The sequence below is a fragment of the Megalobrama amblycephala genome, linkage group LG6 (genome assembly GCF_018812025.1).
Source record: "Megalobrama amblycephala isolate DHTTF-2021 linkage group LG6, ASM1881202v1, whole genome shotgun sequence".
In the NCBI taxonomy this organism is placed as follows: Eukaryota; Metazoa; Chordata; class Actinopteri; order Cypriniformes; family Xenocyprididae; genus Megalobrama; species Megalobrama amblycephala.
In genome coordinates this window covers 9,047,480-9,063,378 of record NC_063049.1, presented here as the reverse complement: position 1 = coordinate 9,063,378, position 15,899 = coordinate 9,047,480, and the positions used below count along the sequence as shown (strand labels likewise).

General features: G+C 37.4%; 1 protein-coding gene across 1 annotated transcript; it reads right to left on the bottom strand.

Moving 5' to 3' along the window:
• Positions 1-1,801: 1,801 nt before the first annotated feature.
• rbm45 (RNA binding motif protein 45) lies at positions 1,802-15,386 on the bottom strand. The gene is made up of 10 exons (XM_048192844.1): positions 14,900-15,386; positions 14,704-14,826; positions 10,889-11,015; positions 10,692-10,811; positions 10,394-10,570; positions 8,656-8,785; positions 8,253-8,349; positions 7,819-7,982; positions 5,300-5,516; positions 1,802-2,324 (listed from the first exon to the last, which is right to left on the bottom strand). The coding sequence occupies exons 1-9, from the start codon at positions 15,167-15,169 to the stop codon at positions 5,324-5,326; spliced, it is 1,401 nt and encodes a 466-aa protein (XP_048048801.1). The 5' UTR covers positions 15,170-15,386; the 3' UTR covers positions 1,802-2,324; positions 5,300-5,323.
• Between the last annotated feature and the right edge of the window lie 513 nt (positions 15,387-15,899).

Here is a 15,899-nt window from a genome sequence, read left to right as displayed (position 1 = left end):
AGCTTCATGAAGCGGTGTTTTGAAATCGGCCATCACTATACAAGTCCTTATTTTGTTTTGTTTTTTGGCGCACCAAAAATATTCTCGTGGCTTTATAATATTAATATTGAACCACTGTACTCACATGAACTGATTTAAATATGTTTTTAGTACCTTTATGGATCTTGAGAGAGGAAATGTCATTGCTCCCTATGGAGGCCTCACGGAGCCATCGGATTTCAACTAAAATATCTTAATTTGTGTTCCAAAGATGAACGAAGGTCTTACGGGTGTGGAACGGCATGAGGGTGAGTAATAAATGACAGAATTTTCATTTTTGGGTGAACTAACCCTTTTAAAATGTATAATGAGCACATCTTCATGATTTCTTAACATTTGATTTAGAAGAATTGCATCCTATGTTTTCACTACTTAAAGCCATCAATGATGCATTTATAGAGATTAGTAACTGTATTATTACTCACAATAAGTATATATAAGAACACAAAATGGCTATTAATAGCAATATATTTACTTATTTTACAGAAATACATCTGAATTACTAAAAAGTCATTGTAACTATAAAACAATAACATTGTAGCACTGCAAGTTGCATCTTTATAAATACATTCATGGAACCGACTGACTAATTAATACTTATTAGTTTTTGTTTATAACCCATTTTACACTGATTTATAAGTAATTATAAAAATAATATAAATGAACTATAACTTCTTATAATGCAGTATGTCTTAATGAGTCTATAAATATGTTTATAAAATAGTAATACTAATAAATGGAGCTATAATTTATTATAAACATGGTCTTCATAGAAAGTGTTACCAAAAAAAAAAAAATGTATGCAAATCACACTTTCTACCAGTGACTTATCATCAAAAAAGTATAATAAACTTATAAAGTATTATGAATGTCTAATAAGAACTGAACATGACTGCATATTTGGACCCTGATAAATGATTGGAATATTAGTTTACTTCATACATGCAGTACAGTGTAACACTTTTAAAAATAGTAAAAAAAACAGGATGCAATACTTCAAAACAACAGTGTGCATTCTGGTCACGTGACCCCTGGTGCCATTGTTTCAGTAATAAATCCTGTGTTTGTATTTCTAGTCCACATTGGTGTATTAACAACCTAATTTTTGGCAGTCCAATCAAATAAGTCAAGAAATTTAAATGAACTGCACCATGCTACTGTACAAAAGCTGGGTGTTGGAAGATGCACTGAATTGCCTTTCTATGTTAATGATCTAATCAAATTGTATTTGTATAACTTAATATCTTTATTAAATGGTTGATATCTTGTGTAAAATAGTAATAATACAACACACAAATGTGCTCAAGTTTGATGAAAGAAAACTGAGACGAATTAAAACGATTAACAGAGGGATTATTGTGAAAGGTCTTCAAAGCCACGGATTTAAGATCCCTCCAATTACCACAGATCAGACTGCACATCCAATCCGATTCATTTGAAAATGACCCGAGACAGCCAATTACTGAAGCCATCGGACTGCCTCCACCTGGTGGACAGAGCAGAAAGCAGATGCTTCTGCAATGACTTGATTTTTTATCATCAAGCTCTTTTATTTCTCAACCCCTCCACTCCAGTTACATTTGTCCTCTTGCTGAATCAGACATGAAGTAAAACAGATTGAGAACAGTTAACTTTCAGTTCTCTTAAATACATTTCACACCCACAAGCGACTGTCGTTTTACATGTGCAGTTTTGTACACACTCCATGGCAGTTTAAACTATTCTCTGAGTTAAACTAACAGGAACTAAGAAACAAACACCGTTTAATTTGTCAAACTCTTTTTATTTGTCATTCCATACACATCAGACACATATACAGTCCATGCGTGAGCTCAAACTCATCTGACATTTGTCTGTCACCTTTCTTAACTGGGATGGTTCACTCAAAAATACAATAAAATAAAATAAAAAGACATCATTTGCTCCCCCTCATGTCGTTTCAAACCTGTATGACCCAACAAAGAAAGACAATGGGTTTCATTGTATGTTCTTTCAGAAAATATTCTTTAAAATATTATAGAAGGAAGTCAGTCACACAGGTTTAAAATGGCACGGGTGAGTAAATGATGATTTTTGGGTGAACCGTCCCTTTACGTGTCTCAATTACTGGCATTTTCCTCACAGTAAACAAGATTTAAAAAAGAGAGAGAGAAAGCAAAAACACTTTCATTGTTATTAAAGAACTGAAACGGCAGTACGGCAGTCAGTGTCCGTCGCTATGAGGTCGTGTCATCGTAAATATCCGTCCTGTCATGTCGGGGTCATGCGTCATGTCACTTAAAACTCTGTAAGAACAAACACAGCATAGTCACAGTTATACAAGTCCACAATCTCAAGGAACTGCTGAAAATGATGTTAAATGATGGGTCTATTTAGGTCTGAACTCGGCATGACACAGAAGTAGTAAGCGACTTTATACTACTGAATTGTGTCATGTTTCAGAGTAATGGCGCATTAGTGAAACTTTGGCGAAATTTTGCAAAGTTCGACAAACTTGAATCCAACACAACATTTTCCAATTCCCAATTGTACGAATACCTATTGAAATTTTGCCGTTCTAAGGTGAATGTGACTGCACCTTAAAATGGCTATTTGAACAAGGAAAATCTGAAAGCAATTGGATTAAAGGATTACTCCACTTTAAAATGAAAATTACCCCAAACCTCAAGCCATCCTTGGTGTATTTGACTTTCTTTCTGATGAACACAATCAGAGTTTTATTAAATATCCTGATGCATCCGAGCTTCATAATGGCAGTGAAGTGAAGCGATAGGTTTGTGTAAGAAAAATATCCATATTTAACAAGTTATGACTTAAAATATCTTGCTTCCGCAAAGCAGAATGCTCGGTAACAACAATGAACATGGTGTGCTGCCACTTGTCGAACGGCCATATTACGGCTAAACATTCCTTCTCTGTTGCAGAGTTGTTTGTCTCAGCAACATTATGACTTCCACTGGCATAAGGTATTTCCTCCTCTACGCTTTGTCCCTGCTTTTGGGTCAACACCGCACCCAGTCCTGTCTCACTGGCATCCGTGTACACTATGAATGGATACTCTAAATTAAGGTGGCCAAGGATGGGTGGAGTCATCAAGCATGTTTTCAGTTGTTCAAGTGGTTAAGTGGCTCAGCAATTCTGGAAAAGTTGGGAACAAATCTGTGGTACTAGTCCAAGGAAACGCTGGACTTCCTTCAGATTTCTTTGCTCAGGATAGGTACAAATAGCTTTACTAGGGTCAGCTGAAATGCCTTGGATATTGACTACATGACCCAGGAATGTCACTTCATGCAAGCAGAACTCACTTACAACCAGAGGTTCTTTTGGAAAACAGCTTGGAGATCAAGGAAATGCTGAGTAACAGATGGAGAGTAGGCGATAATATCGTCAATATACACAAAGCAATTTTTCCCACATAGCTCTCCCAAGACAGTCTCCATAAGACGTTGGAAAGTGGACGGGGCGTTTTTAACTTGCAGACTCTGCCTTCCGTATTCAACTCAAGAAGAAAGTGTAACTGAGGTCACGTCAGTTTAAGCTTTTTCCATAAGTTAAAACGTAGGGAAGGCACAGGACGTAGCATAAGCGTTTTGAACTGCGAGAGGTGTTACACTTTCTTTGTAAGTTGAATACAGAAGGCGATCTGGCGGAAGCTAGATATTTTACTTAATAACATGTTAAATATGGATTATTATCCCCCTGGAGCCGTGTGGAGTACGTTTATGATGGAGGGAGGCACTTTCTTGAGCTTCAAACTTATTGGTCTCTGTTCACTGCCATTATAAAGCTCGGATGCATCAGGATATTTATTAATATTTCTCCGATTGTGTTCATGTGAAAAAAGAAAGTCATATACACCTAGGATGGCTTGAGGGTGAGTAAAGCTTGGGGAAATTTTCATTTTAAAGTGAACTAATCCTTTAACTGCAGCATGGCCATCATAGACATGAAGTCATGACAGTTTGACTAAAGTGAATGATTCAGACTGACCAGTAACATGCATTAAGGAAATAAATACGGTCCATTTTGATTTCCTTCTGATTTTAAAGATACAGCATGTAATTTCTGCAACACTAGTGGCACCAAACAGAATTATAAAAAGTCAGACAAGATTCCCAAAACTCCTGCATATGCCATTTGCTCCTGTCAGCCATGTCTGAATTACTGTATTGTGAGCTGCAGTTAAAGAATCACGGCAGAAGCACATTACTATTGATCATAATTATGCTTTAATTGTGAACGTTGATTATACAATTTGGGTGTACACATTTGCTGTGATTTTGATGAAGACGAAGTACAAAGCTTAAACACTACTCATTTAGCCAGTTTAAAAATATGCAAAATACCATTCATGGATTATAAGAAACAATTATAGCAAATGTTCTCGGTTCACCCGCCACTGGCAGGTGCGGCAGTTTTGGGCTCTTGTCAATTTAGTTACACTTTTCAGTAGCTTGGGGTCAGTAAGATTTTTTTTTTTTTTCCTGAAAGAAATCAATACTTTCAGCAAGGATTCATTAAATTGATCAAAAGTAAAGACATTTAATGTTATAAAATAAATGCAGTTATTAAATCAAACTGCAGTTATTTCTCTTCTTTCTATTCATAGAATTCACATAGAAAACAGTTATTTTAAATTGTAATAATATTTCACAGTTTTACTGCTTTTACCGTATTTTATATAAAACAAATGCAGCCTTAATGAACAGAAGTGACATCTTAAAAAAAAAAAAAAAAAATTTAATTCTTACAGACAACAAACCTTTGAACGGTCGTATATTCTGTCTGACTAGTGCCAGTGAAATTATACACTGCATCTCTAACACAAAGCTAGAAAAATGATTACAAGCGCATAAAAGTAATTTTATGATCACAATTCAAATGTAGAGGACAGATATGAACCGCATGCTTCGTTTGAATGACTGTTTCTGTTCGACCGACGTGACATTGTTGACTGATATAGAAATAAACAAATCATTTCCTGTAATTTGTCCAAAAGAGGAGGATTGTTTCTCCAGGTAGCATATATGAGCGGTCAGTTTAGTTGTCAATGGTGCATCATGTCTCAAGTCATCAACTTATTCTGGAACAAGTTCACTCTCAACATCAAATTATATAGAATATAACAGATTGTGTCAATTTTCATCTTGTTTTCTTTACTGTATTTGCTCTTGCACTCACAGCAGAAATAACAGAATGTTGCGGTAATTCACAAATATTTAATTCGTTTCACAGTGTCTTACCTACTGAGCTGACTTACCTGTGTCTGTCGTAAGGTCAAAGGTCAGTAAGTTCTCTGGCGTTTGTGTGACTCCTCTTTCGGTGGGTCTGCCAGCATGACCTTCATCTTGACACCGTTAATCACTTTCCCGTGCAGCAGCGCTATGGCGTCGTGAGCCGGCTTCCGGTCGGCATACTTTATATATCCCACATTCCGGCCTGGAACCAAGTAAACCTCCATCAGGGAACCGAAACGACTGCGTGGAGAGAACACAGTGTTAATTACCACAGAAAAGCAGTCTGAACTGTCCGTTAACATTTCTGAATGTTATCAATTGGTTCAAGGAAATTAATCAAACTTACCAATTATAACAATGCTTTTTTTTTTTTTTAATTGTTACTTATGAAACATATATTTCAGCATTCTCACAACAAGTGCAACCCACTATATTTTTATAGATACTACTGTTATTTTGTAACAGAATGTAGTTTTTTTTTTTTTTTGTACTTTTAAGAGTTAGGGTTATGAGTTTAGGCAAGAATATAGTTGTTTAGATATGTGATTTATATGCAAACAGCACCTATTTGCAAATTTGTTTAGACGCTTTCTGAGATGCGAGCTCCGGCCCGTCAGCCAATGTTCAGTGCTCATGTACCCGCAGAGAACAGCTTCATTCGGCCAGTGCTTTGGGATTTGCCACTGGCTCTTATGTAGATAGTGTTTAACATGAGGTATAATATGTTTTGGGTATATCAAACGGGCAATCGTTGGTCTTATTAATCTATTACTTGTACCAGAGCTAATAGATTTGGCGTAAGGGCTATAATAAGTTTCATAACTTTATATTTACATTGAAATTAAATCCTGTACTAACTAGAGCGCTGCTTTTGGACATTTGACTGAACTGTTTGCTTGTGTTTATTTCCTATTTTACTTCTTATACTGTTATAATGGCTATTGTTGTTCATTTAAAGGGTTAGTTCACCCAAAAATGAAAATTATGTCATTAATGACTCACCCTCATGTCGTTTCAAACCCGTAAGACCTCCGTTCATCTTCAGAACACAGTTTAAAGGTGCCCTCGAATGAAATATTGAATTTATCTTGGCATAGTCAAATAACAAGAGTTCAGTACATGGAAATGACATACAGTGAGTCTCAAACTCCATTGTTTCCTCCTTCTTATGTAAATCTCATTTGTTTAAAAGACCTCAGAAGAACAGGCGAATCTCAACATAACACCGACTGTTACGTATTATTGAAAGTGTATGTACGGTATACTGTCCATGTCCATAAAGGTAATAAAATCATCATCAAAGTAGTCCATGTTACATCAGTGGGTTATTTAGAAGTTTTTGAAGCATCGAAAATACATTTTGGTCCAAAAATAACAAAAACTACGACTTTATTCAGCATTGTCTTCTCTTTCGGGTCTGTTGTCAATCCGCGTTCACGACTCCGCTTCTTCTTCTTTCCTGTTTTACGGCGGTTGGCATCCAGCTTATTGGTGCATTACCGCCCCCTTCTGCTCCGGACAGTGACACTGCTGACGTGTTATCCGGTGCGCCAGAGCTTCGTTTACAGTCTGAGGGAGACGCACGCTGTATTCAAGCTATTCTACATTGTTTGTATTTTGGTATTGCTGTATTTTTTAAAATGGTGCGTAAGTGTGCATGTTGCGGATGTCCTAATCGCCAAAAACAACCACGGCGATGTAAAAGTGCATTACCAACAGATGAAAGGATTCAATGGAATCAGTTAAATGGAATCAATTCAGTGGAATCAATTCAATGGAATCAATTCAATGGAAAGGATTCTGGAAGAGAAGACAATGCTGAATAAAGTCGTAGTTTTTGTTATTTTTGGACCAAAATGTATTTTCGATGCTTCAAAAACTTCTAACTAACCCACTGATGTCACATGGACTACTTTGATGATGTTTTTATTACCTTTCTGGACATGGACAGTATACCGTACATACATTTTCAATGGAGGGACAGAAAGCTCTCGGACTAAATCTAAAATATCTTAAACTGTGTTCTGAAGATGAACGGAGGTCTTACGGGTTTGAAACGACATGAGGGTGAGTCATTAATGACACAATTTTCATTTTTGGGTGAACTAACCCTTTAAATATTATTGTTCATTAAATAATATTTTTGATAAATAACTTGTCGTGTTTTTTGGTATTGAGAAAGTGTCCGTTAGTCATTTCGACTTGCATTAATATGCCATTAGATGGCGGCAAAGACTGTTTGTACACGTGAGTGAGTCAGTCGCAAAGACTTTTATTTTGAAATGGACTGAAACAAGTAAACAAGGATGTTGTTTTTACTTTAAACAACATCTTACGAGACGCAACTGACAAATGCATTGACTAGCGCTGTCATGGGAAGGTCTTAAATGTTAAAAGGACAAAGGTATCTCTTTCCTCAGCGGACATTCAAACTGATTTTGTGATTATGAATATAAGATTGACCTGAAGAATATTAGCTAGATGCAGGTAATACACTCGCTCAGGTAATCTCTGTGTAAACCAATCATGAAGACACACGCACCAGAACACGTCCTCCAGCACATCCACAGGCAGAGGCGAGGGGTTGAAGATGACAAAGAGTCTCTCCTTCACCACACTGTCAGGCGACACTAGTTTCTTCAGAGGTGGAAGAGCTACATCGGTCTGCACACGTGCTTTCTGAGCTACAGGAGGTGCTGTATAGCCCTACAGGAACACAAGGAACACTCGATAATCAGTTTGATGACTTCTGATCTTGCTTTTGAAAACCCCGGAAATGTAACAAGGGTCCAGAGCATGTACACAAAATCATAATGTGATAACTCATAAAATCTTATGTTGTTCCAGAACTGTATGACTTTCTGTCTTCCATGGAACATAAAAGTGAAAGTTTTGAAGAAATTACTCATTTAGAGACACGACAGAAGTGACCAAGAAATCTGCAGATTTCTCTGGTTGTATGAACACATGACCCACCGCGCTAGTCTTCATTAGCTGCGCTCCAGAGGGGCCGTTCCACACCATCGACATCATCTGAGCCGCCACGAGCTGCATCGCCATCTTCCCCACGGGACTGAACACACACAACACCACTCACAAAATCTGCACTCGGATACATTGAGCCTCATATGAGCTATAGCAGTCTATAACTACATAATAGTTCAATCCAAATAAAAAACAGTAACCTAAAGGTACCCAGATGGTCTACTATTTCCTGTGGATTTACAAAGTTTTTGGCTATATTCCCCACAACCCCTTATGCAACAGAAGAGACAGGTTAAGTAATGAATTTATCAATAACAGAATGAGACAAGAGACGATCTGTTAATGAGGCAGCATGTATCATTTTGAATTCAGATGAAGGTAAAGTGGACTCTACCTTGTCCTGTCCTCCCCATCGTCTATGTAAGTCACTGACAGGTGGTTACCAGGCGGATACTCAAACCCATTCAGTTTCTCTTTGGCATAAACCGCAGAGCCCAGGTTATTATACCGGACGACCACCTGACCTGCAGGACACACACATACTGACAAATGTATCATACTATAAAAGACTGTGGGTTAAGTTAACTCATTTACTCTTTCCAACATGTCTTCTGCTGAAGCATTTGGAAGTCATACAACAGCTTAGTTTGAGGAACTAACTGAACTTTAAAGGTGCCGAAGAACATGTTTTCAAAAGATGTAATATAAGTCTAAGGTGTCCCCTGAATGTGTCTGAAGTTTCAGCTCAAAATACCCCATAGATTTTTTTTTTTAACTGCCTATCATTATAAATACACCGATTCAGTGTACGCGGCCCCTTTAAATCTTGTGCTCCATGCCCCAAGAGCTCGCGCTTGCCTTAATCAGTGCATTAACAAAGTTCACACAGCTAATATAACCCTCAAATGGATCTTTACAAGATGTTCGTCATGCATACTGCATGCATGCATCGGATCATGTGAGTAAAGTATTTATTTGGATGTTTACATTTGATTCTGAATGAGTTTGATAGTGCTCCGTGGCTAAAGCTAACATTACACACTGTTGGAGAGATTTATAAAGAATGAAGTTGTGTTTATGAATTATACAGACTGCAAGTGTTTAAAACTGAAAATAGCGACGGCTCTTGTCTCCGTGAATACAGTAATAACTTTAACCACATTTAACAGTACATTAGCAACATGCTAACGAAACATTTAGAAAGACAATTTACAAATATCACTAAAAATATCATGATATCATGGATCATGTCAGTTATTATCGCTCCATCTGCCATTTTTCGCTGTTGTCTTTGCTTGCTTACCTAGTCTGATGATTCAGCTGTGCACAGATCCAGACGTTAATACTGGCTGCCCTTGTCTAATGCCTTGAACATGGGCTGGCATATGCAAATATTGGAGGTGTACATATTAATGATCCCGACTGTTACGTAACAGTTGGTGTTATGTTGAGATTCGCCTGTTCTTCGGAGGTCTTTTAAACAAATGAGATTTATATAAGAAGGAGGAAACAATGGAGTTTGAGACTCACTGTATGTCATTTCCATGTACTGAACTCTTGTTATTTAACTAGGCCAAGGTAAATTCAATTTTTGAATCTAGGGCACCTTTAATTTATTTTCTATGTGAATGTGTGTTAAAATATAATTTATTCCTGTGATCAAAGCTGAATTTTCAGCATCATTACTCCAGTCTTCAGTCACATGATCCTTCAGAAATCATTCTAATATGATGATCTGATGCACAAGAAACGTTTATGATTATTATCAATGTTGAAAACAGTTGTGCTGCTTCAACCTTCTACAGTCGGAGTAAAAAAAATAAATAAAAATTGGACCAGTACTACTGTATAACACACACGTCATGTGGACTACTATGGATGATATTTAGTACTTACATTAAATTTTTTATGGAGAATAAACTATGACAGTATGTAATTTATGACCGATAAATCAGTTTTGCCAATCAATCAGTCGACCTCTACTACATATATGATATTTTTATGGAGAATAAACTATGACAGTATGTAATTTATGACTATGACAGAACTGTAATTTTGGGGAAAATGACCCTTTAAAACAGCAGTAGTTGTGGACAGAGAGAAACACTGTAGCGGAGTGTGTGGCATATAACCTTTGCTGAAGCCGTACTGATCTATCTGCAGCTCGCAGAAATCCATCCCCGGGATCAGGTCAAACAATCCGTAGATCTGCTCCTGCGTGACCGCAGCCCGTGACGACACCATCAGGCACCGAGTGATGATGTCCGAGTTCCACGTGTCCCCTGTGGCGTAGCTGCTGGACTCGTGTGCTGCAGGAAACCATGGGAGGATAAACCTAAACCCTCAGGAAACCAAACGCCGTGCTGCCATCCTCAAACAAAAGCATGTGCACAAACCAAACCTGAAGTGTGCCGATGGCCTGATACTCACCAAAGGCGTACGAGCTGGAGCCTGGGTCACTTCCGGAGGGCTCCGTTCTGGGGTTGCCGAAATAGTCGTTGTCTGCGGATGCAGTTTTGGTTCTGGGCTCAGCTAAAATAGCTCTGAAAGCTGCAGAGACAGACGGCTTATAAACACATCTGAAAACACCAGCCGTAGTCACAAAGTAGAGAAAATGACACACTTACTCTTGTCACAGTTTTCTATGGCTTTGGCGGCTTGTGATGGTTTGTGGAACCTCACGTATCCCAGACCTTTGCTTTCACCTGTGGTCTTATTCCTTATAATGATAGCGTACTCTATATCTCCATACTCCTGTGGAAAAGACAGTAAAGAGAGAGAGAAGAACCTGTCAAAAACATATGGGTCATATTTCAGCTTAAAGGCAGGGTAGGTAAGAAATTTTGTTCCAAATTTGTTTAAACTTTCTATATATATACATGCATAATTAAAATGTAAGAACTCTGATAAAAAGAGTATAAAAATCGAGTGACTCTAGACCGTTTAATCTGTATTAAACACAGCTCATTATTTCCATCCGGGACGAAACATAGGATTGGCTTAGGCGGCTGTCACTCTCTCGCAACCATGGCAACCACCCTTTTGCCACACATGACCTGCCCACTTGCGCGCGCACGTTTGATTTGGGGAATCCAAGAGGCACGGATCCTAGGAATACCAAAACAATGGCAGAGAAACAGCAAGCTAAATTCACAGTATCGGCCTATGCAGTTAGTGAAGGCAAACCAGGCAAAAAAAGGAAGACAGTAACAGTACAAGAAAAGGCAATGAACAAAAAGTCTTTGGATAAACAAAGAAATAAAACGCGAGTTAATATCGGCGTGGCTTTCCAGCGATGGCGAGAACTGAGGGAACTCAAGGGGCTGAAAAGTGACTCCTTGATGGCTTTATTTCTGCTGGACAGGTAAATCTTTCTTTTTGTATTTTGATCATACATATTTTTTTGTTTATTTTTTCATGAAGCATGTGTCATTAGCACACGTAGCTGCGTAATATAGCTAACATAACATTACTTAGCGAGCCGTAGTAGAGACGATAAATAATGATAGCTATAGTGTTGAATTGTGCATAATTTTACCCTCTGTCTAAGTCTTTTACCATGTTCACCTGTAAGTTTACATGCACGTTTTTTTCGCCTTTGTTTTGTTTTTATATTCTCTACCTATGTTTACTGATGTCTTTATCTTGTATCTGTGTGTGTCGTACACACTTTGTTGTATGTGTGTGTTATTATTTTGTGTCTGCAATGCAGTTGTGAGTTGATATTTGAGTGTATGTTACTCTGTTGATCTGTAGAACAACGTATATGTTATGAATCTTACACGAAATTCATCTTCATCACAGTGTAAATGATGGTAATGGAAAAACGTGTATCATGCAACCTGTTTTTAGCTTTGCCTTATAGATAACTAGCTCGTTAGCGAATCAAAAAATATATATTTTAAACTTTACCAATATCAATATGCTAGCTTGATAGTGAGTACTAAAATACATCTTGTTTGTTTATCTTCATAATTTTAAAGTTATTTTTATTACATGTGATTCTGACATGATGTCACTACATGCACTGTGCTCCTTCCTCTCCGCTCGTCTCAGGTAAATAATGCGTCTTCCAGCTCAGTGGTCGGAGTCGCACGTTCATGCGTTTTGGGGGCGTGGCTTTGGAAGGAGCCCAGAAGGGAGGGGGTGGAGTGAATGGAAATAATGAGCTGTCTTTAAAACAGTCGTGAGAGGTCTACAGACACTCGATTTTTATACTTTCTTTTTCAGAGTACTTACATTTTAATTATGTATTGATATATAAATAAAGTTTAAACAAATTTTGAAAAAAAGTTTTTTATACATTTTTTTGCCTACCCTGCCTTTAAAGGTGCCCTAGAGGTGCCTTTTCAAAAGATGTAATATAAGTCTAAGGTGTCCCCTGAACGTGTCTGTGAAGTTTCAGCTCAAAATACCCCATAGATTTTTTTTAATTATTTTTTTTAACTGCCTATTTTGAGCCATTATTATATATGCGCCGATTCAGGCTGCGGCCCCTTTAAATCTCCCGCTCCCCCGCGAGCTCTCAACTGCCTTAAACAGCAAACACAAAGTTCACACAGCTAATATAACCCTCAAATGGATCTTTACAAAGTGTTCATCATGCATACATCGATTCCTGTGAGTACAGTATTTATTTGGATGTTTGCATTTGATTCTGAATGAGTTTGAGGCTGTGCTCCGTGGCTAACGGGCTAATGCTACACTGTTGGAGAGATTTATAAAGAATGAAGTTGTGTTTATGAATTATACAGACTGAAAGTGTTTAAAAATGAAAATAACGACGGCTCTTGTCTCCGTGAATACAGTAATAAACGATGGTAACTTTAACCACATTTAACAGTACATTAGCAACATGCTAACGAAACATTTAGAAAGACAATTTACAAATATCACTAAAAATATCATGATATCATGGATCATGTCAGTTATTATCGCTCCATCTGCCATTTTTCGCTGTTGTTCTTTCTTGCTTACCTAGTCTGATGATTCAGCTGTGCACAGATCCAGACGTTAATACTGGCTGCCCTTGTCTAATGCCTTGAACATGGGCTGGCATATGCAAATATTGGGGGCGTACATATTAATGATCCCAACTGTTACGTAACAGTCAGTGTTATGTTGAGATTCGCCTGTTCTTCAGAGGTCTTTTAAACAAATGAGATTTATATAAGAATGAGGAAACAATGGAGTTTGAGACTCACTGTATGTCATTTCCATGTACTGAACTCTTGTTATTCAACTATGCCAAGATAAATTAAATTTTTGAATCTAGGGCACCTTTAAAATCAAATAAAAGACATTAGAAATTATATTTCGCTTAGCCTGTTTTTTTGGACTATTAAGATTCCATGCATAATTTTCATGATAAAATTTTATAAAATTTTCCCATTTTTAATACATTATGAAAGTTATTAATGGAAAAAAAGACCTATTTGGTGCAAGAAATAATTTTTTTCACCTTTATGCAAAACAGAATTTCTCATTTAATTTCCTTTTGGATTTGGGGTGAAATGAAAATACCTTGAAAGTTTCTTTTAAAGGCATAGTATGTAAGTTTCGCTGCTAGAGGTAGTTTACTCAAAACATTAACAAAGGCGTAGCTTGATGATGCCGTGAATGAGCGTGGAATCATGGGAGTTGTCATCTTCACCTCCACAGCCGATAGGAAGCAATCGTATTAAAGTATTAGTCCACTTTCAAATTAAAATTTCCTGATAATTTACTCACCCCCATGTCATCCAAGATGTTCAAGGCCGTTGAAAAGAAATTAAGGTTTTTGATGAAAACATTCCAGGATTTTTCTCCATATAGTGGACTTTAATGGACCCCAAACGGTTGAAGGTCCAAATGTCAGTTTCAGTGCAGCTTCAAAGCATTCTACACGATCCCAAACGAGAAATAACTAAGTGTCTTATCTAGAGAAACCATTGCTCATTTTCTAAAATGTTTTTTTAATTTTATACATTTTAACCATAAATAGCTCTCCTCTTCTCTATTTGAATTCCAGCAGTATAGACATTGCTGAGTGTATTACTGCCCTCCACAGGTTAAAGTTTGAACTAAATTGTCATATACAATATGCTAGTGCAAGTATATAACAATTAGTTCAAAACTTTGACCTGTGAAGATTCAAAAATCTTACATATTGTGCCTTTAAATCTTCCTCAGTAAAGGATTTTGGGATATTCTGGGGAGCTCCTCAACCTCACATTCTCTACTTAAATTAACTGTTTTAATTACATTACAATGTACTGCTGTTAGAATAGCAAAATATATAAAAAGACACATGATATATTGGTCCTAGAAATACATTTCTTTGCTTTTATGCAAAATATAACTAAATGTAAATTCTCATTTTATATCCTTGTCATTTAGGGTTAATATTTGACATGCTTTTTTTATGCATTCACCCCTCAAGACATGCTTTCTAGTAAAATACCTTAAAGGTTTCTTTTAAATCGTCCTCACTGAAGGATTTTGGGATCATGACGAATATCCTGGTGAGCTCCTCATCCTCCACATCTCTGTGGCTGCCGGAGGATCTGGACTGAGCGATGAACACCTGGACGAGCAGGACATTACAGCTGTGAGGTAATACTGTACCAGTGTCAGGGTGATGTGAGGCACTGAACTACCTTTATGGGTTTGGTTCCCTCAGCCAGACACCTGCCGTGCATCTCCTCCATCGCAGTGCAGGCCTGGGAGGATTTGGAGAACTTCACAAACGCCACTCCTTTCGACTCTTTCGTCTGCTTGTCTTTCACCACCCATATGTCCTGGATCTCCCCGAAAGCTGTGAAGTGTTCTCGGATGATCTCTTCGGTTATGGACTTACTGGTAACGAGGAACAGCCGACTGTTTGCAGGCTCGTCCAGATATGAAGAGGCTCGGTTAGAGTCGTCCATAGTCACAGTAACGGATCAAATCTATATTTATTAGACCTTTTTTTAGCCAGCAAGCAAATCTAAGAAGCCGCTTTGCCAAATTTGTCAAAATGCCTTACAGTGTAGGATATAATGTGCTCGGATGCGTTTAAAATGATATTAATCTGACATCTCAATAACACAGCAACTGCTGCTATTCTTCTTCTTCTTCTTCTTGTTAAATGGCCGTTCACTCTTTTGGAGTATTACCGCCACCTACTGTATAACTTATTAACTCACATGGGTGATATGCAACAAGGAATTCATATTTAGCTTTTGAAAACATGCAATTTATTATACTTTTACATTTGTTTTCAATTTTCTTAAAGGTGCAATATGTAATATTTTTGCAGTAAAATATCCAAAAACCACTAGGCCAGTGTTGTATATTTTGTTCAGTTGAGTACTTACAATATCCCAAATGTGTCCAACTATTTGTAAATCGTGAGAAAATTGCAATTTTAACCAAGGCTCCGGGACGTGTGAGGAGTCGCCTGTCAATTGCGTCATACCCGCGTTACCCTCGGTTTCCGGTTTATTTTGTAGTAACCATGGAAACACCAAGGATGCTTTAATATATTACACGTTTTAATAGACAAGGGAACAACTGTTTGATATATTTATAGACAGAAAAGTAATTGTTATATAGCTCAACACATTAGTCTTATTGTTTAAATCTAATTTTCTTGATTTTTTGCGAGTACCATGCTTT